The sequence below is a fragment of the Giraffa tippelskirchi genome, chromosome 1 (assembly GCF_054371585.1).
Source record: "Giraffa tippelskirchi isolate mGirTip1 chromosome 1, T2T-mGirTip1v1.2.pri, whole genome shotgun sequence".
NCBI lineage: Eukaryota > Metazoa > Chordata > Mammalia > Artiodactyla > Giraffidae > Giraffa > Giraffa tippelskirchi.
Window position 1 is genome coordinate 41,011,654 of NC_137275.1, and position 27,915 is coordinate 41,039,568.

Genomic DNA, 27,915 nt, shown 5'->3' on the forward strand with positions numbered 1-27,915 from the left:
AGCTTGAACATCTGGGAGTTCTCAGTTCACATACTGTTGAAGCCTAGCTTGGAGAATTCTGAGCATTACTTTGCTAGCCTGTGAAATGAGTCCAAGTTTGAACGTTCTTTGGCATTGCCTTCTTTGGGATTGGAATGAAAACTGACCTTTTCCAGTTCTGTGGCCACTGCTGAGTTTTCCAAATTTGCTGGCATATAAAGTGCAGCGCTTTAACAGCATCATCTTTTAGGATTTGAAATAGCTCAGCTGGAATTATTTAACACTCAGGAATTCCCTGGCAGTCCAGTGATTAGACTCAGCCCTTCCAATGCTGTGGCCCAGGTTCAGTCCCTGATCGGGGAACTAAGATTCCCCCAAGTTTGGTGTAGCACAGTCAAAAAAATATTTTAAAAAACCCAACAAAAGCATTTAACATTCAAGAATCACCCTATGGATACAAGTACCATATGATCTCATTTTCAGGATGAAGAAACCGATTTAACAAAGTTAAAAATAATCTGCAAAATTATAGTTGTAAGGAAGAGAGGCCCACAGCGAACCCAACTCTAACTGCAAGGGCCACAGAGCACTTGATATAGCAAACATCAATAATAATCCTTTAAATAAGCAATTTTGTTTACATTGAAACTTACCCTTATTACCAAAGATCAGTACATTGTTCTTAGCCTCTTCACCAACCTACCTTTATGGAGCTGAGGATGAGGACCCTTGGACGGGGGCCCACTACTGTACCGTTAACTCCCCTTGGGCAGAATACAAGGATGGCCAAAGATTAAGTGAAAAACGGTAATTGTAAAAATCATAACAGGGTGAGCCTCTGAGAAGGGAATAGCAAGGGACTGGAAAAACACACTTGTGGTAACACATTTAAAGGTAACAAACAAGTCACACATCAATAACACTTAAATATCCTTTCCTGACTCATGAACTTTTAGGTCACTTACTCCATCAGGAAAGAACGCAATCCAGTTGTTCTGATGTTTCTTCAACTTGTTCTCCCTTTTCTCTCAAGTCCACAGAAATACCTAAGTCTTCAACACTGTTTTTCAACATACAGCACAATCATTTCCAGTAACAAAGGAAGCAGAACCTTATAATATGGCTCATCACTTTGCTTGGACTTCATTTCCTTCTCAGACTTCCGTTAGAGTAAAATTAGAGACAAAACAGTGCCCTAGCACTCAGTGAACATTCAATGTAACTCATCTTATTTTCCGTTCAATGCATCTTTTTCCAATGAGTGAATATTTACTGATAGCAGGCTTGCTACTGCGAACAGACATGTAGATTACGACTGTTAAGGGACCTGTGATTGGGAAGTATATAATTTCCTATAAATTGTCTTCAGGTTGTTTCTCCCCTACCTACTACACATCCACTTCCCAGAAAGCAGATTATAGGAAGAGAGGCTTTGGACTTCTACCCACAGACTGGTTATCCCCAAACAAAGATTTTCACCACCTTTCTATTTACCCTGGGTTATCAGAGTGAAAATGTTTTGAGAATTATGAATATACTTCTAGTTCCAGCCAAATAAATTTGGGTTCCTTGACATTTGATGTACCACAAATGAACAAAGGCATAAAATGCTTTTTACAACTTTATTTCAACATTACTATGCTTACAGAAATACACTCATATGGGTTAATAGAATGCAATTTAACTTATCCTACACAATTGAGACCAAAAACCTGGTACATGGTTTGCTTCAAAAAACAAAAACAATAAAAAGGATTTGCAATCTGGTTTTTCATCTATTCAAAATGTATATAAAAGATTCTCCATCAATGCTGCTAAAGCAAACAGCAGGAACCTTGAGAAATAAACCTTTGGTTTGTCTCTGAAAAATACCATGTATTGCACTGTAATAGTTTATATAACTGGTACAACAAAACATTGTCATAATGTTTCAATGCCAGTTCACAAAGTTCAATAACTAATGATGTTGACAAGGGTAGGGAGTGCCTATGTATACATGTGAAAATATAAAAAAGCTATCTGATCTAGTTAATATTACATGCAGATCCCAAATCTATTCAAACCAAGATTCAGATAATTTCTTAAACCTGAATTAACACCATCAGTCCAGTTCATCAGCTGAAGTCAAAAAGGAAACTCTGCACAGTAGCTGTTTTTCTGATTTGTGCACAAAAGAAAATGAAGTTGCTTCCCCAGCTTTTTAGTCCAGAACTACAGCAAAGTATTTCTTCCATTGTCAACATTTTTGGGGTGAGAGGCAATGAGGTTACTTAGGCTTAAATCTGAATTAGCACTCAGATACAAGAGTCCCCAAAGTTAAAGACCACGTGACTTTAGAAGTGACTCTAAAAAATAAAATGGCCTTTCTTGGAAGACTAGAGCAAAACATCCAGCAATATTTAAAAGAAGCCTAATTTAAAAAAAAAAGAGTAGCTCTTTATGAATTACACTTCAATTTTTTTTTAAAAAAAGCCTCAATGAAGCAGCTCTGAAAAGAGGAAAAAAACATAACTTAAAATATCCTGAAAAGCAATGTGAACATAGGTTCAGAAGACAGTTAAGAGATATATTTTACAAAGCTACCTAGGATTAGGCTTATAAAGGTATTCTAAGTGTTTCAACCTATAATACTAAACATCAGTTTACAAACAACATGTTTACTTTTATTCCTTTATCAAAAGGGAAAAGTCTAGCTTCAATCCTATCCAGTGGAAGGGAAACTGAGAAAAAAAAGAGATTCAAACAGTCCCATGCAAATAGCACATTTTTCAAACGGAAGAACTAGATCAGAAGTTCATATTACTAATATACTTTTCAATGAAACAATTTTTTTAATCAAACGATTTTTAATAAGAACAAATACATGGCACTAAGGTTCAGAACCTAATATAGGCCTGACAAACAAGTCCTTGTTTTCTGGAGGAAAGGCCTCAAGTCCATTCAATTTCCAGTAACAATGTTTTCACAAATCACTTTAATGAGGGGTTTTAATTTCTTTCATATTTTTGGTTTTGGCATTCTAGTCTTAAAATCTAGATAAGAAAATAAGTCCAATTCCCCAGAAGTCATTTTTTTTTCCTTTTGAGGTATCAAAGAATCCAAACTGATTCCCAATCTCCAATTTGTACTTAATATGAATATTTTTGTATGTACTGGAAAAGGTAACGTTTTAATACAAAATGTACTCATGAACATTAAATCTAGTTGTTAGGAAGGCTTAACTAGCTTTATAATTTAAGTTTTAAAACATAAATATCTGCAGCTTGATCTGTTTGACAATGATTGTCGGAGCTGAGAATTCACCTAGAATTCAACATCATTTACAAATCCCTATTATGTACAGAAAACACACACCAGTAATACACAACTTACTCGTGCTTTGAGAAAATTTTCTGCTTCTTTAAATCTTTGGCCTCCCAGTCAATTCCAAGTTCAAATGTCCTTTACCTTAAACACCCACTCTCAGAATAACTATTTTCTCACACACAGTTTAATATTTTTTCCTAATTTTTCATGTTACATTGCCAAACCCTGAAACCTGCCTCAGAGATCAACCACACAGAAGAAAACAAACAATATATAAAGTGATTACTTCAGAATAGAACCTGGGAGGATAAGAATCAAGGTTCCTTACTGGAATCATGCTTCATTTTACAAGGAAAAACAAAAAACCTATGTTAGATTCTTTCATATTCTTTGGTGACTGGCCAAAGAACCTACCAACAAGTTTGGGGCACATACTCTTTTCCATACAAAGTGGTCCTGTAAGGAACACCAAAATAGCTATTCATTTGAGGCCTCACCTGTAGCAAAAGGCTGTCCTGGTAACAGCCAGGACACCCACTAGTTGGAGGAGATCCCTGAGAAAGTGTGATTTTTTAATCTGGACTGAACTTCACTTTTCACCAGCCTTTTTCACTATATTCACAAGAAGGAGCAGCTGGTCTACCAGCATTCATACTACCTTTCTCATCCTAGGTTTTCTGTGTAATTGCTATGGCTTTGGAATCTCACAAACTGATAACTCTGTGTAACTTGAAGGAGTAACTATGCCTCCTAGTTCCAGATTTGCAGTTTCCAAATAAAACTTATAGTTCTTTATTCAGCGGAGCAGACATATAAATAAACAGCAACCATCTAGGAAAAGAGGTTTCCTGTAAGATACAACTTAACACCACACATTGAGAATTAGATGTACTAAAACGGGCCAAAAAGTTTACTTATGGTTGGTATTTGAGATAAAAATCCATTCAACATAGACCTAGTAGTTTATTTACTGCAAAGTTAAACTGAAAGGTGTGAACTTACTACATCAATTTAAAATAAATAACTTATATGAAATACAGATTCTGGCATAGATGTTAAAATCAAAATCAATGGACTAAACCTGCATCTTTCATTTGCTGACAAATTTGCACAGACTACTATTCTGCAAAAAAGACAACTGTGGCAGGGAAAAAGAAAACTGCCCCTTTTGCAAACAAGACTAAAAAGCATCCCTCCAGAGAGATCAAAATAAACATGCATATATAAAGTATTACAAGGTAAATGCTATTTCTAGAAAAAATTTAACTGCATAGGTTAAAAAAACACAATGTGCAACATCTTAAGGCATTAAAGCACCAAACAAAACAAAAACAAAAAACCCACCAAAATCATTGTTTTTATGACAATTAACACATACACAAATAAACATACATACTGATCAAAATTCAGGAAGGTAAATACCTGGATTGATAGAACATCCACTGTTGGGAGAATTTCTCTTCAAATTCAGTGTCTCTCTTCTTATCGCTACAACAATTTTAAAGTGCTAACTTTATATAAAGCAGGCAAATTCTTCAAGTAATTTGCTATTTAAGCCAATTTTTATAGGGCTAAACAAGGAACGGAGAATAAACTAAAGTGAAATAGGAAGATAGACATGAGGAAAAAACTGGTAAGTTATATAGCTGAACAAATTGACAGAATGCTCTAATACCACCTTGGCCTCCTTAGTTCAATTAAATGCAAAAACAGATAAAAAAAAAAAAGCTTACAGATTTAGACGTCTGCTACAGTAACTCCCTTGGATTTACTAAGATGTGTACATCAGTAGGTACACGGAGTCCTAAGAAAGAGTGCCACTTAAAAATCAAGATTGGACAGTAATTAATTTTAAAAACAAAAGGCTGTCTACTACTACAAATGAATATAAAATGTCAGAGACCTTATATACTAAGAACTGGAGCCTTAACCAGAGTTTCATTACTCCTGCCCTTGAGCTGCCTTCTCAAGGAAGTATACATTAACCAGATGGCGATTGAGGTGTTTGCTGTAATCTTTTTCCTTTCGAAAAGAACGATCACAGAAGATACAAACAAAATCTCCCTTGGCCACTTTGACAGCCAAGGCCTCCTTTCCGTTTTTCCCACTGGTCTCTTGTGGAAGTGGCCGAGCCCCGTTCAATCCAGAATCATCACTATCCTCTGACGTGTTGTCACTTAGGTCACTTCCATCATGACTGTGGATGCCTTCGTCTTCATCCATTTCCTGAGACTCATTTACTGCCACGGTGACAGGAGGTGATGCCACAGCAGTTGTGGACACGGCTTCATGTTTTTCCAGCGGTAGAGCAAGTGGTGGTGAAACTGGTTCTTCAACTGCCGAGTCTCTGCTGGGGAAATTCTCTGCTTTCTTCTCATCGGTGCCCATCTCCATATCACAGAGCATAGCTTCGGCTTGATGTTTACCCACTGAAGTTTCACCCTCTGGCATATTCAAGTTTTGTTCAGAGGATGAAGTGTTGGCAGATTCCTTGATAACAGCAGCAAGACCAGCCAGACTCTTATCTGCCTCTTCTGCTCCCACTTTTTGAAGAGGGGCTTCTTTATTTCCTTCGCCTGCAGGGAACAAATTTTGGTCTTTTGATTCTTCCCCTTTTAAGTTTTCCTTTGGCAGGGGTGGTGATGGTGGGAAGAGATCCTGTGCACTGGCACTTTCTTGTAGAAGCTGCTTGTCTTTAACAGGCACTAAGCCAACCTCAATAAGGACTTGCTCCTTCCGTGCCATTTCACTCAGCACGCTGGACTTTTCCTTTCTATTATCTTTTCGAGGAGACCTTCTGGGAATCAGCTCCACGGGAGGAGGAGGCTCTGTCTGAACAGGCCCCTTCTGAACAAGCTCCATCTCAGCATCCCCCACAGGGGGAGGGGGAGGAGGAGGCTCTGTCTGAACAGACCCCACCTGAGCAGGCTCTGGGGCAGGAGGAGGAAGAGGAGAAGGCTCCATCTGAACAGGGGTCACCTGAACAGGCTCCATGGGAGGAGATAGCTCCATATGAACAGGCCCCTTCTGGACAACCTCGACCTCAGCACACCCCACAGGAGGGGGAGGGGGAGAAGGGGAAGGCGGCTCCGTCTGTACACACCCCACCTGAGCAGATTCCATCTGAGTGGGCCCCCTCTGAGCAGGCTGGCTGCTTTTCTTACATGATTTACTTCTCACAGTTTTCTTCTTTGTACTGTTTTTCATGCAAATGTTTTGCTTTTTAGTCTCCTCTCCTTTGCTGTCATCCTTTGGCACTTCCTGACTATTTTTGGATCTGCTTTCTGCCTTCTTTTTCTTTTTTGTCACAGGTTCCTCATTATTAACAGGCTCCTGTAAGGAATGAGCTTCAGCTTCCACCTTCCTTTTGCTTTTCTTGCTTTTGCAGCTTTTTTCTGAATTGTTTCCTGGGGGCACATCCACTTCTTTAGCTTCCATGGCCGATTTGCGAGTTCTGGTGGTCACTTGGCTTGAGGTATTACTACAAGGCTTTTTCTCTTTTGAAACATTATCTTTCTTCTCCACTTTTACAGACCTCTCGTTTTTCTTCCCAGTTACATCCCCCTTTACTTTTGTCTGCTCTGTTTCTGTTTTCTCACTGGTGCCTTTGTTATCAGGCAAGTCAGCCTCTCGCTTCTTGGTTTTCTTTAGTTTCACCTTTGAGACATCCATGGTTTTATTAGGACAAGTAGGATGCTTAGATTTGAAATGATACTGCAGATTACACTTCTTGGAAGCTGCATAGTCACATACAGGGCAGTTGAACTGCCGTGGATTAACATGTAGCTCCACGTGTTTTTTGAAGTTACTTCTGTCTGCTGTTTTGTAGTCACAGTGTGGGCAGTTAAGCGGTTTAGGCCCATTGTGAACTTGTCTTGCGTGGCGGGTTACTTCATGTTGATTAGAGGCCACATAACTGCACTGGTCACACTTAAATGGCTTCTCACCTGAAGGTAGACAAGAGATGTTACAGAAGGCACACATTAAGAAATGAATTCAAGATTTATTCAAATATACTCATAAAGAAGTGTATATATATATATATATATATAAAACAAAAACCACCAGCACTATTTCATGAAGACTTTATCATGCAATTTATATTTACCATATTTATTTGTATATCTTTCGTATTTACTTGTATATCTTTCCTCTATCCCTTGACTTTTGATTGTCATTCTAAACAAAGGAATAATTATCTTAATCATCTCAAAAGTTCATCAAGTTAGGGCTCTCAAGCAATCTTAAAGAACACAGATTCATCAAGAAATATACAATTACTGAAAAAGTGACTTAGTCTCTTGATGCTAACTCTTGGGCAAAGGCACTCAAAAAGGTAGCATAATTTTAACGTTTTTATGTAGTTAAAACAAATGTACGAAGGAGCAGAACATAAAATTCCCGTACATTTAAGATAAACCTTGAGACTTCAAAAGAAATACTTAATACTCTAGGCCATACTCCCAGACCTTTATGTGAAAGCTTTAAAACAATGCTTTGACCCTTTGTCCATCGTGGCAGAGTTGAATCAGATTTCACTCAGCAAATTTTTCCACTGCCACAGCTGCTATTCTACAGCAAAGTATAACAAGTCAGAAATCCTTTCGAGATTTTCTCCTACTTTCTTCTAACGAATGAGCAAAGAAACCAGGGGCATACAAATAGATATGGCATATAAATAAGCACAAGTTATAATCACAGGCACATACAAGACCAGAAGCCCTCCCACCCCCAAATTAAAGGCATAAGATTTAACTCATTCTACCTCAATACATACCCATCTAGATCACACTCTAGCAAATATTACCAAACGGTATCCATACCCCACTGGTCCAATGGAATGCATAGCAGAAAAATGGAAATTGACATTTATGAAAATTCATCTCTCAACATTCTCAAATTCACATAAAATCTTATTAAATTTTTTCATAAAGCGAAACTACTCAGACATTAAGTAAAACCATAGATAGTAAGCTTTACAGGATTAGAAGATTATCTGATTACAGAATACTTGACCACAAAAACAAAAACTTATCCAAGTATGTCAAACTATACTCTTTTTCATATTAGTCCACTAACAGATTCATAAAGAGAGGTTTCTAACAACATGCTACATTACTCTCCACTTGGCCCTATCTTATCCTTTCCATTGAATGACTTCAATCGCCATTGAAGTCTACAAACATCTACTTAATATATATAGAAACAGAATGGGGGAAACAAGATATGTGACATAACAGTTAAGCACTTGTTCTACAGTAAGAATACCTACAGGGATCAAGCAGGGGCTCTGCAACGTACTGTAAGGTCCTCAGCAAGGTACTGAAAACTCTCTAAGGCTCAATTTCCTCATCTGTAAACTATTCTTATGTGTCGTAAGCTATAAATAATTTAATCCATATAAAGCACTTAGTGTAGAACAGATAGCCAAACAGTCAATACATATTATCTGTTATTTATGACTTTTGGAATGAACTGGTATATTACAGAACGGGTAAACACAAAGGAAGATTTCAGGTGCTTATCCTGCTTTACTATATAAACCTTACCTTTGAGTAAACAAAGAGCTGATGAATGGAGTCGATCTCGTTAGGAAAATATTTGTGCTCTTAAAAGAATTATAAAGAAAATGTCACCACTTTATATGCCCTAATGAATGAGAGCATTTTCATAGCCAGCATCAAGCAAGATGCAAGCATCCACCTATGAAATGATCAAGGAATGGAACTCCTAGTACTCTGTTTAAAACTCCAATGGCATCGTTCACTTGCTTCATTCACCCCACTCCTATTTTTGCTTTATTGCCATTAAATCTTGTTACATTGGAAGATCAATTTATCGAGTTGATTAGTTTATTAATACCTAGGTGAATGAAAATTCTTTTGCCCTGTACCAACAGTTTTAATTTCCTTTTCCAGTTCTAGTAAAAATTTTTACCTGTTTTTCATCTTTATAAATGTGCCATGTGTCTGTTTTATTCTTCCCAAATTAATTTATAAATGTAAGGCAAATTCAAAAAGGGAGTTTTACAAGTTTATACACATTCTTATCAAGTAGAGCCCAGATAGAATAACAAGGAAACTTTAAATTCAAGAGTAATAGGGGGAAAAAAAAAAAAAGAGTAATAGGGGTGTACTGCTGCTGCTGCTGCTGCTAAGTCGCTTCAGTCGTGTCCGACTCTGTGCGACCCCATAGACGGCAGCCCACCAGGCTCCGCCATCCCTGGGGTTCTCCAGGCAAGAATACTGGAGTGGGTTGCCGTTTCCTTCTCCAGTGCATGAATGGGAAAAGTGAAAGTAAAGTCGCTCAGTCGTGTCCGACTCTTAGCGACCCCATGATTATAGCCTACCAGGCTCCTCCGTCCATGGGATTTTCCAGGCAAGGGTACTGGAGTGGGGTGCCATTAGCAATAAACACAACATTTTGATAACGCAGCATGGAATGACTCTTGAAAACATTTTACAGAAGGATGTTAAATCTTTAATAGAAATCAGAGTATCATTTGACAGAAGAATATGGGAGTACCAACTAGAAAGGGTAAGGAGGGAACTTTGCTAAGGGTAGTAGAAACATTTCACGTCTACACCAAAATGGCAGTCAAACAAGAGAAAGCATACATAAAATCACTGACCTATACGCCTAACACATGTGCATTTTCGTGTGGGTAAATTAAACCTTAATAAAATATGTTTAAAAAGTTATTCTAGGGCTTCCCTGGTGGTCCAGTGGTTAAGAATCTGTCTTGCAACACACAAGGGACAGAAGTTTGATCCCTGGTCTGGGAGGATCCCATATGCCACAGAGCTACTCAGCTCATGTGCCACAACTACTGAAGTCCATGAGCCACAACAAAGAGTAGCCCCTGCTCGCTGCAACTAGAGAAAGCACAAGTGCAGCAACAAAGACCTACCGTAGCCAAAAAACATAAATAAATAAAATGAATCAATAAATCTTTAAAAAAAATTATTCTAAAATTCACAAAAAGATTCTCAAACCATTATATGTTACAAATGACCCAGCTATTAAACAGGAATTCACTGGTGGCCGTGGTTAGGACTACATGCTTCCACTGCAGTGGGCACGGGTTTGATCCCTGGTTGGAGAACTAAGATCCTGACAGCCACTTGGCCAAGAGAAAAAAAAGAAAAACAGTGCCTCCATAATAATCACCAAGTACTCAGTGGAAGGAAAATAGTTTTTGCTGAAAAAATTATTTTTCCATCCTAAAAATAAGTAGTCCATGACAGAATTCAGTAAGATGTTAATTCCCTTTAACAAACATTTAGTGTGCTCATAATTGGAAAATATTCAAAATGAATTCCTATGCTAGCAGGATGGAAGAACTATCCAGTATGATACCTACAAAAATATTACAAACGGACATGCAAATCGGATGCATTCCCTCCAGTTCTAAATATTTCATCCAAGATGAAATGGTAACATATCCACTGAGAATTAGAAAAGGAAGAGTTGTGGATCACATCAGGACCTCCCAAGGGTCAGTGTGGCAAAAATGAAATAATTATCCATTCAAGACCACCTACACAAATACTGATTTTTTAACTTTGCCATCTTCATACCTTCATAATGGGGGTCAATTCTGGATGGTGATCATGATCATTTTAGCTCTAGAGTGGACAATTCTTCCAGGTGTTATAGTCCTATATTTTATTTTTTATAAGTGAATAAATTGGGATCATGGATTATCAGTCACTCTTTAAAGTTTAGCTTTTTGTTTATAATAGCCAGGATATGGAAGCAGCCTAGATGCCCATCAGCAGACGAATGGATAAGGAAGCTGTGGGACATATACACAACGGAATATTACTTAGCCATTAAAAAGAATACGTTCAAATCAGTTCTAATGAGGTGGATGAAACTGGAGCCTATTATACAGAGTGAAGTAAGCCAGAAAGAAAAACACCAATACAGTACACTAACACATATATATGGTATTTAGTTAATTGGTAAAGATAACCCTGTATGCAAGACATCAAAAGAGACACAGATAAATAGAACAGTATTATGGACTCTATGGGAGAGGGTGAGGGTGGGATGATATGGGAAAATGGCACTGAAGCATGTAAATTATCATATGTGAAACGAATCACCAGTCCAGGTTCGATGCATGATACAGGGTGCTCGGGGCTGGTGCACTGGGATGACCCGGAGGGATGGGATGGGGAGGAAGGTGGGAGGGGGGTTCTGGAAGGGGAAAACATGTACACTCATGGTGGATTCATGTCAATGTATGGCAAAACAAATACAATATTGTAAAGTTAAAAATAAAATAAAATAAAGTTTGGCTTTTGTAAATCAATCTTGGGAAGCCTTAACAATTCTCAAGAGAATAAAACCAAATGTCAGGAACTAAGCAACTAACAAGGAATCCCTGGAACCCAGCAACCACACAATGAAATTATATTAAAAATATAATATAAATATCCAAATTACATTAAAAATAAATAATAAGTAATGACCCAGTTCCAGGTATAGAACAACTTCTTTATAATGGCAGTTTACTAAAATTGATAGAAAAGTTCCCATTTCTTACCAACCTGAATGAGTACGCATATGCCTGGTTAAATGAGTCTTCTGAGAACTTGAGTAAGGACAAAGTTCACATTTATATGGACGTTCACCTACAAAAATACAGTGATTAATGTTCAAATGATATAAATAAGGCAATTACAATTCTCACTAACAATACATACATTCTTTAATACTGAGTTTTGGGGGTTGTTTTTGGCTGCTCAGCTCAGCATGTGAGACCTTAGTTCCCAGACCAAGGATTGAACCCATGCCCTTTGCCCTAGGAGCATGGAGTTAACCACTGGACCACCAGAGAAGTCCCAGTTATACTCTAAAGCCACAGGGACTGGCAGCAACTGAAGACAACAGTGATTTACTACTCAAGAATTTAAGACTCAAAGGCAGAAAATTTGTGGGTTTTGGACATGGGTTGTCAACCACAAAATATACTAAAAAAACACCTGGACATTTGCCTATTTTTTGGCCACAAGATAATAATTAGGACCTCAGGCAAGCTTCCTTATCTATAAAAGTTAACAGTACCTCCACTTTCTAGAATTGTGAGAATTTAAATTAATATAATACATGGATAGCCTTCAGCCCTGTACCTGACACATAGAGCCCTCAATAAATATGTTATTATTCTGTCTGTATTATGCATTACAGCAACAGGTGTATCTAATAACAAGGGACAAGGAGGGACTTTCCTGGCAGTCAATTGGTTAAGACTCCATACTTCCACTGCAGGGAGTACAGGTTCAATCCCTGGTAGCGGAACTAAAGATCCCACATGTCATGCAGCTTGGCCAAAAACAAAAAACAAACAAAAAACCCATGAAATGAGGAAACGAAAAGACAAAGTGAAAAAAAGAAAGAAAGAATGTGGTGCTAAGTGTGAAATGTGTTCCCAGTAACTATCCAGCTATTAGTAGCTGGTACCTATAGATTAGACATAAATAGCTCATGGCAACAGGATGCCTACTTTAGCCTGGAAGAATTCTGAGATAACTTAAAAAATGTTGAAATGTATTTCTGTAAAAAGATACATAATTGCCAACAAGCACATGAAAAGATGCACAATACCATTAGTCACAACAGAATTGTAAATCAAAACCACAGTGAGATGATTTCACACCCACCAGGATGGCTATAATCAAAATAACAAATGTTAACATTTATTTGTTAGGTTGTGGAGAATTTAGAACCCTAATACAGTGCTGGTGGGACTGTAAAATAGTGCAGCCACTTTGGAAAACAGCTTGTCAGTCCCTCAAATGATTAAACAGAATTACCATATGGCTAAGCAATTCCACTCCTAGGTGTATATTTACCTAAGAAAAATAAAAAACATATGTCTACACAAAACCTTACATAAGAATGGCAATAGCGGCATTACTCACAATAGCCAAAAAGCAGAAATAATCCAAAAATCCATTAACTAATAGAAAAACAAAATGTTGCTTACCCATTTTAGAGTAGTATTTCACAATAAAAGGAAAACAAGTACTGTACATTTGATGTGGGTGAACCTTGAAAAATAAGTGAAAGAAGGTAGGCACTGAGGGTCACATATTATCTGATTCCATTGATATGAAGTGTTCAGAACAGTTCAATCCACAGTGAATTGTATGGTGTATCAATTGTGTATCAGTCAAGTTGTCACCAAAAAAATTTAATACCCTAAAGATTAACATGAGGGATCAACTACTGATACTTTACTTTTAAATTCTTCATAACTAAATAGATTGCATCTATCTATGCAACTCACCAAAATAGGCATAAATACTCTAGAAACTAATTTTTCACTCACACATGTAGGCAAAAATGTCATCTTACAAAATAGAATTTGTGAACTGGTTAGACAGCAAAACCACAAAATTTAAAATCTTTCTAATGAAGATTCAAATGAAAATCCTCAGCCCCCTACCATGATAATTACCTATAAAAAAGATACAGAACTTTGAATCTTAGCTGTATGTGACCCTGGGTACAATACTTTAGGCTTTCAATAAACACTTACCTGTTTTCCTTAGCATATTTTTCTGACGATTAGCAGAGGGTAGAAGAAAGCGCCTAACCCTGAGCACTCAATAAAGAAACATACCAGACTTGGTAAGTGAAACTGTAAAGTTGGCTACCTAAGTGAGAGATAAGAAATAATGGATTCCTGCTGATGATCATTTATCTCTGCTCTTCAGCACTAGATGAATTAATTTTTCCATAAATACAATTTTTAGAACCATGCATTTAGTACCACTAATACTCTCAGATTTTAAATAATCAAAATAATAACCTTCTATTTATGCACAACAAATTGCTTAGAAAAAATTTTTTAAAAAACCACAAATAAGGTAATACAAGTGGTGAGGGAGCTTTTAAAAAGTATTAAGATCAAATAAGTTTAATACTAAATGTGAAATGAGATACGTACAACCAGAGTTAGCTGTGTAAGTCATAACCTTAATTGTGGTAATACCAACTTTAAATTAATGTAGAAAAAATATTAAGTAATGATGAAATATATAAAAACAGCCATTAAAATTAGTTGCCTAGATTGTAATTAAATGAAAATAAACCACCATAAGAAAAAAGAAGAAATGGCAAAAAGTAGAGAGCTTTTTTTATTTTTTTAAAGTATGGTTTTTCCAGTGGTCATGTATGGATGTGAGAGCTGGACTATAAAGAAAGCTGAGTGCAGAAGAATTGATGCTTTTGAACTGTGGTGTTGGACAAGACTCTTGAGAGTCCCTTGGACTCCAAGGAGAGTCAACCAGCCCATCCTAAAGGAGATCAGTCCTGAGTGTTCATTGGAAGGACTGATGTTGAGGCTGAAACTCCAATACTTAGGCCACCTGATGCGAAGAGCTGACTCATTTGAAAGGACCCTGATGCTGGGAAAGATTGCGGGCAGGAGGAGACGGGAACGACAGAGGATGAGATGGCTGGATGGCATCACCGACTCGATGGACATGGGTTTGGGTGGACTCCAGCAGCGGTGATGGACACGGAGGCCTGGCGTGCTGCGGTTCATGGGGTCGCAAAGAGTCGGACACGACTGAGCAGCTGAACTGGACTGAACTGATACATAAGAAATTTGAAATATATACCAAATTGAAATTTTTCCAGTTCTCTCCATTTTCCTTAACTCTGAAAATCTCTTAATTCAACTAATTTAAATTTATTGTTCAAACATTTTTAGATTTGGGGGGAAAATCTTTAAATTGTTCAGTGACTCAACAATTTTGAAAGTATCAAAAATATAACTGACATCCCCCAAAAATTTAATAAGATAAAGACACTGGTATTATTTTTTACGGTGACTTGCATGGTGGTTATAAGTATATGTATCTGTAAAAATTCATCATTGTCAATAATACCTCAATTTTTAAAAATTCATAAATGTGTACATGTAAAAGTCATGCACTTCACTGTATATCACACTTATTACTTAAAAGCTCTACAGATTATGGCCAATTCTACGATAAATTAGGCCCCAAAGTTTTCACAAGACTGTTAAAGGAACATGAAGTACTTATGGCTAAAATGTATATGGTATCTGGGATTTGTTTTATGATACTGCAGGTGAGGTTAGTTTAGTCTAACCTTAGTCTAACAGTTTGTCTTTAATTAAAACTCCTAAGTGATAAATGGTGTAGGATTCTCCAGTAACTCTCATTTCCTATGCCATGTAATTCTGAAACTATATTACTTTTGAGATAAAATGGTTGCAAAGCCTAAAGACAATCACAGATTATAACAAATTCCAAAGAGATTTCAAATTCTTTTATATAAATAGATTTTAAGCTGTGGGTACCCATCTTTACTCTTTACTTTTGAGATGTAATTTACTTCTGAGATGAGATTTACCCATCTTTAATTCTCTTTACTTCTGAGATGTTTGAAATTTTTCACATTTTTAAGACTGTTCCATTTTGGGGGGTAGAGTACACTTAATGAGAAAGGTCCTCTTACCTGTATGAGTTCGAACATGCTGAACATAATTGTTTTTTCTGTCTGAAAAATAGTTGCATTTTCCACACGTGTAAACTTTCCTTGGAAAATGGTTTCTCAGGTGTTTCCTCCAGTGGTATTCACTCACTGTGGTGTATGTGCATATGATACACTTGTAGACTCGCTCATTGTCCCCGGCTCGGGTGTGATGTTTCAGGTGAGCGGTATAGTGATCATAGCGATTGGTATTGTAGCCACAGCGGTCACAGCGGATGGGGCCCTTGGAGAAATCGCCCTCTTCCCCAGTGGAAGAGCCGGATTCCCTGGCTTTTGCTTGCTTCTCTGCACTTTCTTCCACAAAAAATTTCTTGGCGCTATGAACTCGGATGTGATGCACAAACTGCTCTTCAGATTCTGCTTCATACTGGCATGGTTTACAGCGGAAGGGTTTGGTCTTCAAGTTCTTGCACTTGTCCTCTGCTACTGGTGTTTCCTGAGGAAGGTCTTTATTTGAGCTGTACGTTTCTGAGGCAGCTGACACCTCAAACACAGGCCGTGGCTGGACAACACTGAGTTCCAAACTGCCCAGTTCCATGTTCTCCAGCCCACTGGGTTCGCCTTTCACCTCAGGAGACTCCTCAAGTCCTTCTCCGTCGCTATCTGAGAAGTTGCTATCCCCAACAGGCATCAGTTCTGCCATCTGTCTTTCTTCGCCAACCAGGTAATCACAGCAGCCGCCATTTACTTCCCCAGTTAAGGCCACGTTTGCCAACATGATGAGCTGAGGCGCAGCCAGTTCAGCTCGAGAGAGATCAGGCAAGTCATACATGTCATTTGGCAAGGCCATGCCCATGGTGCCGCTGCCGGTGAACAGCCCTCCTCCTCCAGAAGACTGCCCCATTACCTGGGTGGCCATATCTGTGCTCTGCATTTGAAACAAAACAAAAACACAAAAGCACCGTTTTAAGCACAACTTTTACCGGTCTAAAACAAAACATCACCGTAGTTCTTTGTAACTTAATACATTTTCTCACATAATCTTTAAACTCAATCAGCTTCATTAACTACTGAAAGTTAGCCTTTAAAATGATTTTGTAAGTCCAAACTCTCTTTATCGCAGTCACCAAAAAATTTTCTGTAACCCGTATAAGAAATTCTATCAAGTGTTTGACACAACTCATCCTTCAACTAGGTCTACCAACAGCATGCCTTCCCTCAAGCACTTTTACTTTTTCTGGTGGAAAAATGTAAGTAACCTTCATTTTTAGTGCTAATTAAAATTAAATTGACCTTTGTACAAAGGGGTTAGAGGCACCAATCCCCAGTGCGGTTAAAAATCGCATCTTTTTGGCTTCACAAAAACTAACAGTACCAATAGTCTACTGTTGACCAGAAGCCTTAAGGATAAGTCAGTAAACATGTATTTTGCATGTTACATGCATTTATATAATAGATAACATGAAAAAGTTGTTAAGAAAAATCATAAGGACTACATTTCCAGTCTGTATTTATAAATACAGTAAGTTTACATCCCCTGTGTACCAGATGAATTACACGTCATACCTTTACCAATACTGTATGATACAAAATACTGCAGATATTATACATATTACTAACATTAGTCATCAAGAGAAAAGATATTGTAAAAAAGAAATTCATACTCATTTACAGTTATAACAATGCACTGATAATGCTGAAGCAACGATATAACTGCTTTACTGAAATCTATTGCAATCAATAGGACTGCTTCCCAGTAGCCAAGCCTATATGAAAATAAATGAGTCATAAAATTTTTATGGCATATAATGTAAGGCATTTTCATAATATAGTATTAGAAATAGGTTTTTTTTAAACTGCATATATGTATGATGGGCTGATATGCTGTTTATCAAACAGCATATGGTAATGTAATTATTATATATTTTTTAAAATTTATTTTTCTATGAAGACCTACAAGACCTTCTAGAACTAACACCCAAAAAAGATGTCCTTTTCATTATAGGGGACTGGAATACAAAAGTTAGAAGTCAAGAGATACCTGGAGTAACAGGCAAATTTGGCCTTGGAGTACAAAACAAAGCAGGTCAAAGGCTAACAGAGTTTTGCCAAGAGAACGCACTGGTCATAGCAAACACCCTCTTCCAACAACACAAGAGAAGACTCTACACATGGACATCACCAGATGGCCAACACTGAAATCAGACTGATTATATTCTTTGCAACCAAAGATGGAGAAGCTCTATACAGTCAGCAAAAACAAGACCGGGAGCTGACTGTGGCTTAGATCATGAACTCCTTATTGCCAAATTCAGACTTAAATTGAAGAAAGTAGGAAAAACCACTAGACCATTCAGGTATGACCTAATAAATTCCTTATGATTATACAGTGGAAGTGACAAATCGATTCAAGGGATTAGATCTGATACACAGAGTGCCTGAAGAACTATGGACAGAGGTTTGTAACACTGTACAGGAAGCAGTGATCAAGACCATCCCCCAGAAAAGGAAGTGCAAAAAAGGCAAAATGGTTGTCTGAAGAGGCCTTACAAATAGCTGAGGAAAGAAAAGATGCCAAAGGCAAAGGAGAAAAGGAAAGATATATCCATCTGAATGCAGAGTTCCAAAGAATAGCAAGGAGAGATAAGTTAAACAATAGAATGGGAAAGTCTAGAGATCTCTTCAAGAAAATTAGAGACACCAAGGGAACATTTCTTGCAAAGATGGGCACAATAAAGGACAGAAATGGTATGGACCTAACAGAAGCAGAAGATATTAAGAAGAGGTGGCAAGAATACACAGAAGAACTATAGGAAAAGATCTTAATGACCCAGATAACAACAGTGGTGTGATCACTCACCGAGCCAGACATCCTGGAGTGCGAAGTCAGGTGGGCCTTAGGAAGAATCACTACAAATGAAGCTAGTGGAGGTTATGGAATTCCAGTTGAGCTATCTCAAATCCTAAAAGATGATGCTGTGAAATTGCTGCACTCAATATGCCAGCAAATTTGGATAACTCAGCAGTGGCCACAGGACTGGAAAAGGTCAGTTTTGATTCCAATCCCAAAGAAAAGCAATGCCAAAGAATGCTCAAACCACTGCACAATTGTACTCATCTCACACACTAGCAAAGTAATGCTCAAAATTCTCCAAGCCAGGCTTCAACAGTACATGAACCGTCAACTTCCAGATGTTCAAGCTGGATTTCGAAAAGGCAGAGAAACCAGAGATCAAATTGCCAACATCTGCTGGATCATCGAAAAAGCAAGAGTTTCAGAAAAACATCTACTTCTGCTTTATTGACTATGCCAAAGCCTTTGACTGTGTGGATCACAACAAATTGTGGAAAATTCTGAAAGAGATGGAAATAACAGACCACCTCACCTGCCTCCTGACAATCTGTATGCAGGTCAAGAAGCAACAGTTAGAATTGGACATGGAACAACAGACTGGTTCCAAATCAGGAAAGGAGTACATCAAGACTGTATAATGTCACCCTGCTTATTTAACTTATATGCAGAGTACATCATGAGAAATGCCGGGCTGGATGAAGCACAAGCTGGAATCAAGATTGCCGGGAGAAATATCAATAACCTCAGATATGCAGATGACACCACCCTTATGGCAGAAAGTGAAGAAGAACTAAAGAGCCTCTTGATGAAAGTGAAAGAGGAGAGGGCAAAAGTTGGCCTAAAGCTCAACATTCACAAAACTAAGATCATGACATCTGGTCCCATCACTTCATAGCAAATAGATGGGGAAATAGTAGAAACAGTGGCACACTTTATTTTGGGGGGCTCCAAAATCACTGCAGATAGTGACTGCAGCCATGAAATTAAAAGACGCTTATTGCTTGGAAGAAAAGCTATGACCAACCTAGATAGCATATTAAAAAGCAGAGACATTACTTTGCCAACAAAGGTCCCTCTAGTCAAGGTTATGGTTTTTCCAGTCATCATGTATGGATGTGAGAGTTGGACTATAAAGAAAGCTGAGTGCCAAAGAATTGATGCTTTTGAACTGTGGTTTTGGAGAAGCCTCTTGAGAGTCCCTTGGACTGCAAGGAGATCTAACCAGTCAATCCTAAAGGAGACCAGTCCTGAATATTCATCGGAAAGACTGATGTTGAAGCTTAAACTCCAATCCTTTGGCCACCTGATGCAAAGAGCTGACTCATTGGAAAAGACCCTGATGCTGGGAAAGATTGAAAGCAATAGGAGAAAGGGACGACAGAGGATGAGATGGTTGGATGACATCACCGATTCTATGGACATGCTTTTGAGTAAGCTCCGGGAGTTGGTGATGGACAGGGAAGCCTGGCATGCCGCAGTCCACGGGGTCACAGGAGTTGGACACGGCTGAGCAACTGAACTGGACTGAAAATTTATTTTTGGCTGTCCTGAGTCTTCGTTGCAGCGTGTAGGCTTTCTCTAGTTTCGACAAGCAGAGGTTGCTCTCTAGTTGCAGTGGCTTCTCTTGTTGCAGTGCTGGGGCTCTAGAGCCCAGGCTTTAGTAGTTGCAGCCCATAGGCTTCATTGCTGCTCGGCATGTGGGTAGGATCCTCCCAGACCAGGGACTGAACTTACATCCTCTGTTATGGCACATGGATTCTTAACAACTGGACCACCAAGGAAGTTCCAGGTAATGTAATTATTTAAAAGCAAAATTATACAACAGTAGAAAACTAATACATTATAAATTTCATATTAAATATCCCTTTAAACTTTTCTCAAGTCTTGCACACAATGAATACTCAGGTAATGATGGTGATGACACAATGTCTTCCAGCTCTTGGTGTACAATTACTAGATTTTCACAAGACACTCATACACATACATGAAAGATAAGTTTATTAACTGAACAGCGTGACTGTTTAACATTCATTAAGCAGAGAAGTGGATCATCATCAAGGTCTTCATCCTCCTGTCTTCTGTTGAGTGGCGGGGCAGGGGGAGGAAGGGTTGCTCTTGCTGAGTCAGAGTGGCAGTCAGAAGAGGCGGAGGAAGTGGAAGGGAAGGCAGAAGGAGGTGCAGAGAGAGAAGAGGTGGAGGAAGTGGAAAGAGGCGTAACTTGAGAGAAATATATCTTAATCTCTGCCCAAATTTTGCTTTTCTACTTCTCTAAAAATGTTTCTGTTTGGTACTAATCCTTCTACCAGGGGTTTTAGTTTTAGTATCTGTATCATACAAGGGGCCAAGTTGTAAAAGAAGTCAAAAGTAGTCTTCAATAAAAGGAACCTTGTTGGCAGACTGTCTAATGTCAATTTGTTTTCTGGCACTGCTTCTTCCATGTCTTTTTCCTTATAGTCTTGCACTGGTTCAAAAGGACTTATCTCCAAATTAACTTCCATTAATTTCTCTGGTATGCTATCTATTGGCTCTTGAATATTCCCAAAATATGTATCTTGAAGGCTTTCATCCACCCCACCCCCAACCTTTTTCCAATATCCACTATCTCTTTCATGACTTCCTTGATTGGCTGTCATAAATCCTGTGAATTCATGCACAACACGTGGACACAGTCTCTTCTAGCAGAAATTTGTATTAGGCTTGATGGCCTTCATAGTTTTTTCTATCACATTGATAACATCTTCAACAGTATGATCCTTCTAGACTTTCATTATGTTCTATCGGGGTTGTCTTACACAGCACCAACAATTCTTTCTACAGAGTACCATGTGTAATGAGACTTCAAGGTCCTTATGATACCTTAATATAGGGTTTATTCAAAAACAATGTGTTTGGGAACCACTTTGACAGGCTTCCCAGGTGGTGCTAGTGGTGAAGAACCTGCCTGCCAATGTAGATGTAAGAGACCTGGGCTCGATCCCTGGGTTGGAAAGATCCCCTGGAGGAGGAAATGGCAACCCAGTACAGTTTTCTTGCCTGGAGAATCCCATGGACAAAGAGCCTGACAGACTGCAGTCCACAGGGTTGCAAAGGGTGGGACAACTGAAGCAACTTAGCACACACGCATGAATACCAGTTTGACACCTTTAATGTTGAACTCATGGGGTTAAGGTGGCCAGGGTCATTGTCCAATACCAAAGAACCTTGAAATGCAGTCCCCTTACTGCAAAGCACTTCATAATCAGGAATAAAGCATCAATGGAACCAATTTAGATAAGAATTCTCATTGCCCGGGCCTTCTTGTTATACAACCAAAAGAATAGTAACTGGTGTTTATCTTTAAGGATAGTGGGCTTATGAAGTTCCCTGGTGGCCTAATGATTAGGGTTCTGGGCTTTCACTGCAGTGGCCCAGGTGCAGTCCCTGGTGGGGGAACTGAGATCCTGCAAGCCAAAAAAAGAAAGGAAGACAAAGAATGAAAGAAAAACAATTCCATCAAAAAAAAAAAAAAAAGTGGGCTTGGCAGCTTTATAGATAAGAACGGTCCTGATCAAAAATTCACTTTGCACAAAACAAGTTAGTCTCCAGTCAGCCTCAAATCTGAATTAATGCTCACGTCTCTTCTTTAGTAATGAATGACCTTTCTGGCAACTTTTTCCAGACTAGGGCACATTACTCTGTATTAAAAACCTGTTTAGGCAGACAGCCTTTCTCTTCAATAATTTTGTTAATAGCATCTGGGAACTCAAAGCTGGTTCTGCTATCTTGATATTTTTTCAGCCAAAACTCCTTCTAAAATTACCAAACCATTCTCTGCCAGCATTAAATTCTCCAGATTTAGAAACTTCATTTTCCTTTTGCTTTAAATTGTCATACAGTAACTTCGCTTTTTCTTGAATCAATTTACTCCATAGGTATGCCTTTCATAACTTATACCCACATAAAAAATTCATTTTCTCTTTTTTTTTTTAAGGTTACATCATGCGGCTTGGTGGCTTGTAGTATCTTAGTTCCCCAACCAGGGATTAAACCTGAACCCTCAAGCAGTGAAAGCATGGTGTCCCAACCACTGGACAACCAGGGAATTTCCAAAAAGGCATTTTTAATATGAGACAGAAGGCATTTTACAAAAAGTTTAAGGCTTTCATGTCTGCTGGCAAAAATGCAGATAGTCTCCAAATTTCCTTTTCTTTTTTTTTTTTTTGCAATAACCGTTACATTCGATTCACTGATCTTGAAGTGATGGGTAATGGAAACTGCAGAACTTGATGTGGTCAATGTCAAGCAATTTAACCTTTTCTTCTAATGTCATGACTTTACTTCTTGGGAGCATTTCCAGCATCACCAGTGGCACTTTATATGGGTCCCATGGAGTCATTTCGAAGTTTCTGGCATCCCACTAAACACAATGAAAAACACTCAGGAAATGGGAGAGGTGGCTTTTTTTCTGCAAGCACAATTTACTGGAGAGAACTGCTCACCCGGAAATGATTAGACTTACAAGACGTTTTAAGTGGATACCTCCAACACTTGAGGCTCACCAAAATAGCTACAAGAGGTAGCTATGAAATGATTACAGACCTACAGTATGGACCACAGTTAATATGCAGTTAGGAGTGAATGATGGATCTTTACATCTGTTTATATCTCTCTGGACAGGAATGGTACCACGGTGGTCTGTAATTTTTGATAACTTTTATTAGATTTGTATACATTTTATGGTAGTAAATGATAAAATACACTATTATCTATGTATACTTTATGCATTTATTATGTATCTTTTTCTAAATTTTCGATATTTCTAGGCTATGTGTATCATATGTAGACTTCTGCAAAATGTTGCAGATCTATGAGAAATTTTCCAATATATTTCTCGAAAAACATCCACATGTAAGTGAACCCATGCAGTCCAAATTCCTGTTGTTCAAGGGTCCAATGTACTTCGAAAAAGTACATAATACCACTAAAGTATTACTTAAGTTTCTTTTCTTGATGATCTGTTTAAAAGTAAACAAAAATTATATATCTTTTTTCCTGTGAAAAGGGAAGTTTAGCGTATTCAAATATTCACAAATGAAAACACAAGAGCTTTCAAACACCCATAACTGAATAACTCATCTTCAAATCAGCAACTTTCTTGCCTTGTGTTTGATCTGACTCAACTGCCTAGAGGAGCCACAACAAAATCACTTTGAAAAAACGTTGGGCTTTTTAATAAAGTGTCTTAACCTCTTTACTTTCCAACCTAAAAGATGTTAATTCTCAAATTAGATGTTCTCTTGCGAATTAGAAAAAGCAAAGTGGCAAGGGCTAAAAAAATTTTACACCCAAAATACCAAAGTAATCCGTTTCATCCAAGTGCATAAACACGAACTCGTTGAGTCATAGGTACCAGCGAAAGTTGGAATCAAATGCCATCACACAAAGCAAAGGCTGTCCAAGGCCTTAACGAAACAGCCCAGGCGACTCCTAATTCCTATTTCTCCCCAAACCCTAACTACCATCCCGACAGGCATTTCCACGTTGCTCAGGAAGGCCGTCCGCGCACAGCCCGAAAGCCCAACGTGCCGCTCGGTTCCTACGTGCTGCCTTCACCAGCGCCGGCCTCGGCCGCGGCATTCCTGACTGAAATAGGCATTCGGCCATTTTCTCAAAATACGCACCAAACACAAAGCAGCTCTTCGCAAACTCCGGCGCCCTCGCTTCCCCTCGCTTCGGCCCGCTCACTGCACCACCGACACATCAAGTCGTCCTGAAGCGTTTCCTGGGCTCCCCACCACTGAAGACGGCGAGACGGGCAAACTCGGGGCGCCGTTGGGCCAGACCGAGTCTTCCCAGTCCAGGCTGCCCCCTCCCGGCCCGCGCGCCCCAGTCCGGGAAGAGTGAGCAAAGTTGCCGCGTCGTCGTCGTCCCGGCTCCTCGCCCGCCCAGGGCTCGCCCTCCGCAGGGGGCCGGGAGCCTCCGCGGGCGCCCTCCCGAGGCGCCGGGCCCCGAGCGCCAGAGGGGGCCCCCTGCGCCCCGGAAGTCTGAGGCTCACTCCCCCACGGCGCCCCGCAGGACGCGCGTCCCGGCCCCGCCGACTCCGGCGGCCAGACGACCCCGCACGCAGGGCCTCGGCGGCCTGACCGCCCGAGCGCAGAAATCGCTGTCCAGCCCCATTGGCGGAACCGCCCGGGTCCCCGGCTGACTCAACCCGCCCGGCCGCACTCAACGGCGCCTTCCGGCGAAAGGGAGAGGCCGGGGAGGGAGGAGGACGCGAGGGCCGCCGGCAGGCGAGGGGCTGCGGCGGGACCCGGAGCAGGAGGAGCACGAGAGGAAGTTTCAGGACTAGGGCCCCAAGCAGCTCCGCTCCTGGCCTCAGGACAAGACATCCCCGGCGCCTGCACCCGCGCGGACGCGGCGGCCCGGCCTCGACTGGGGAAGGGGTCCTGGCGCCGCGCCGCTCCCCACCGACGCCCCCGGCCCAGCCCCCCGGCGGCGACGATGTAACCCGATCCCGCCCGGCCGCCCGCCCCCGCCCGACGCGGCGCTCGCCGCCGCCCGAGCCACAGTATCTGCAAATCAGCCCTGGACAGCGCCTCGCTCCGCGTCCTTCCGCGCCCTCCCCTTCCCGCGGCCACGGCCGCCCGCCGCCCCCACCCGACCGTGTCTCAGACCGCGCCGCGCTTACCGGCCTTCCTGGGCGAGGAGGGGCGACGACCCGCGTCGCCGCTCCTTCACGGACTACTTTTCTTTGTTGCAGGAGTTTCGGGGGAGGGGAGGGAGACGGTGGAAAAGTTGGTCGCTGGGCCCGTCGAGGCCCGCGAAGACCCAGTGGGGCTGCAGAGAGTGGTCAGGCCGCTGGCTCTCGCCCTGCGGTCCGGGCCGCCGCCGCCACGCACAGCGGGCTCTGGGGCCCCAGGCCTCGGCGGCGTTTACTCTGCTCCTGCGCCCTGAGCCCTGAGCCCGCGGGAGCCGCACATTCCAGCACAGGAGGCTGCGCCGCGCACCCGACCCGCGCCGCCGCCGCCACTCCCGGGACACGCCCCCTCACCGCCCGCGCGCGCCCGCCGGACACGCCCCCTCCGCTGGCCTAGCGCGTAGCCGCCTGGCCCGCCCCGCCCCTGGGCGAAGCAGTCTGTTGGGGGCCCGGGCTTTGGATGGGGGAACGCCCAGACGTAGCAGCACCTAATTCCCCGAGTGTCTCGAACTCGGGCTCTTAGGTCAGAAAAGAAGCCAGCCCCGCTTCCTTTGTTTATTTCCTTCATAAACTAACAACAGAAAAGTTATCCCCCAGCCCTGGAATGCATGCAAGAGACTAGCGCTCTTAAAATGAGCGCTCTTATAGGCTTTGTCACCTCCCTTTCAAATCTAAAACGCTTGAAAAATACCTTTCAGAATCTCTTCTAATCTCCACCCAGAGCCACCCTTAACTAATTAAGCTTCGTTTTGAGTCTACATTAAAGAAGAAATGCTTTCCAAATTTTAAGCTATAAGCCAGAAAAAAAAAATAGTAAGTTGTGAAAACAAAGTATTTCAGGAAGGAAGTGGATTCAAAATTGTGAGAATGAAGACAGAGGGACAAGTCCCTAGACGTGAAAGGTATCAAGTCATTGAGGAGACTTCAAAGCACCGTTTCAGTGTAGCAGTTACCCTCAGATTACAGAGGGTAAAGAGGGTGGTGAGGACTTCGAGGCTGCTTCCTGAGCAAGTTTTGGAGAGTAACCTGCGTCCATGTTTATAAAGTGGAGTAACCAAGCCTGCTACTTGGCACACAGTAATAGGCTAGAAAGAGGGAGAGAGAAAAAAAAAAAGTTTCTTTTTGCCCCAGAAATGCCTAAGTATTGTAATTCACAGCTATCCTCAGAAATTTAATGACTCTCTTAAAACTCCTTCGTGTGCATTCAAGGCCCTGACTACCCAGATCAAGATAAGTTGGACTATCACTAATATTATAAAAGAGGTAGCAGCAAGTGCTTTGGGGATTTAGAGGAGGAAGCTAGTTTCTAATAGGATCTAGAAACAGTCACAGTAGATGATTATCCCATCTGGTCTTGAGAACTGGGAAGATTTCAACAGGCGGAAAATAGGGGAAGGAACATTATATACAGTAAAAACAGCAAGCTCAAAAAACACCTGAGACTTCCCTACCCCTTACTCAGTTTACCCAGTTCCTTCTCTGTCAAGATCCTTTACTTTTTTCTTTTATGAGAGAGCTGCCACTCTATGTTCCTGGTCTACTACTTAGGAGCCCTGTCTCTCTGATTGTTGACAGTACATTATTAAATAACGTACAGGGTCAAATGGAAAATGGAATAAAGGCCCTCCATGCTTAACTACCAAAGGTTTTGATTTGTTGTTGTTCGGTCGCTCGGTGGTGTCCAACTCTTTGTGACCCCGTTGACTGCAGAATGCCAGGCTTCCCTCCCTGTTCTCCACTGTCTCCCAGAATTTGCTCAAACTCAAGTCCATTGAGTTGATGATGCGTCCAACCATCTCATTCTCTGTTCATCCCCTTCTCTTGCCTTCAATCTTTCCCAGCATGAGGGTCTTTTCTAATGAGTCGACTCTTCGAATCAGATGGACACAGTATTGGCACTTCAGCTACAGCATCAGTCCTTCCAATGAGTATTCAGGGTTGATTTCCTTTAGGATTGTCTGGTTTGATCTCCTTGCAGTTCAAATGCAAAATCCTCCCTTGAATCAAACTTATGAAGCATTCATTTTCACTGATCCCAAAAGAGAAAGAAAGAAATGCAGGAGGGAATGGTGAAAAAGAAAAAAGAGAGTTGGGGTAGGGAGAAAAAAATTAAAGGAAAGAAAGGAAGAAAATAAATCTTTGTAGGCCTGGTGCACACTTTTTCTTTCTTTCCATTTTTTTTTTTGGCCACTCTATGCAGCTTCCTGGGTAGCTCTAACGGTAAAGAATCTGCGATTCCGGAGACCTGGATTTGATCCCTGGGTCAGGAAGATCCCGTAGAGGAGGGCATGGCAACCTACTCCAGTATTCTTGCTTGGAGAAATCCATGGACAGAGGAGCCTGGCGAACAGCAGTCCATGGGGTCGAAAAGAGTCAGACCCAAATGAACGGACCCACTTTCACTTTTACGTGGCTTGTAGACCCAGGGATCCAACCCGGCCCCTGGCAGTGAAAGTGCCAGGTTTGAACCACTGGACGGTCAGGGAATTCCCTAAACTTTTCTACCTTTATTCACTTTAAAAAAAAAATTTTTTTTTTCACTAAAATCTAATTTGAGGTTATATGGATTTTTTAGATGCTGTAGCCCTGGGAACAAATCTGGCCTCTGTCACAGCCTGCA

The 27,915-nt window shown here is 40.6% G+C and overlaps 1 protein-coding gene across 2 annotated transcripts; it reads right to left on the minus strand.

Annotated features, from left to right (window-relative positions):
- Positions 1-1,587: 1,587 nt before the first annotated feature.
- On the minus strand, positions 1,588-25,632 carry LOC145544930 (RE1-silencing transcription factor-like). 2 transcript variants are annotated; one of them, XM_081588317.1, is made up of 4 exons: positions 25,287-25,632; positions 15,790-16,693; positions 11,844-11,927; positions 1,588-7,232 (listed from the first exon to the last, which is right to left on the minus strand). In XM_081588317.1, the coding sequence occupies exons 2-4, from the start codon at positions 16,682-16,684 to the stop codon at positions 5,227-5,229; spliced, it is 2,985 nt and encodes a 994-aa protein (XP_081444443.1). In that variant the 5' UTR covers positions 16,685-16,693; positions 25,287-25,632; the 3' UTR covers positions 1,588-5,226. The 2 variants fall into 2 exon arrangements, with proteins under 2 accessions (XP_081444443.1, XP_081444452.1); XM_081588326.1 differs by lacking the exon at positions 11,844-11,927.
- Positions 25,633-27,915: the final 2,283 nt, after the last annotated feature.

Bases quoted from the DNA above. Each gene is read 5' to 3' on its own strand.
- LOC145544930 (XM_081588317.1), bottom strand. From the start codon at position 16,684: ATGGCCACCCAGGTAATGGGGCAGTCTTCTGGAGGAGGAGGGCTGTTC. The intron at 11,928-15,789 runs GTAAGAGGACCT...GTATTTTTGTAG, and splicing joins GCATGTTCGAACTCATACAG to GTGAACGTCCATATAAATGT. The intron at 7,233-11,843 runs GTTGGTAAGAAA...GTCTACCTTCAG, and splicing joins GCATATGCGTACTCATTCAG to GTGAGAAGCCATTTAAGTGT.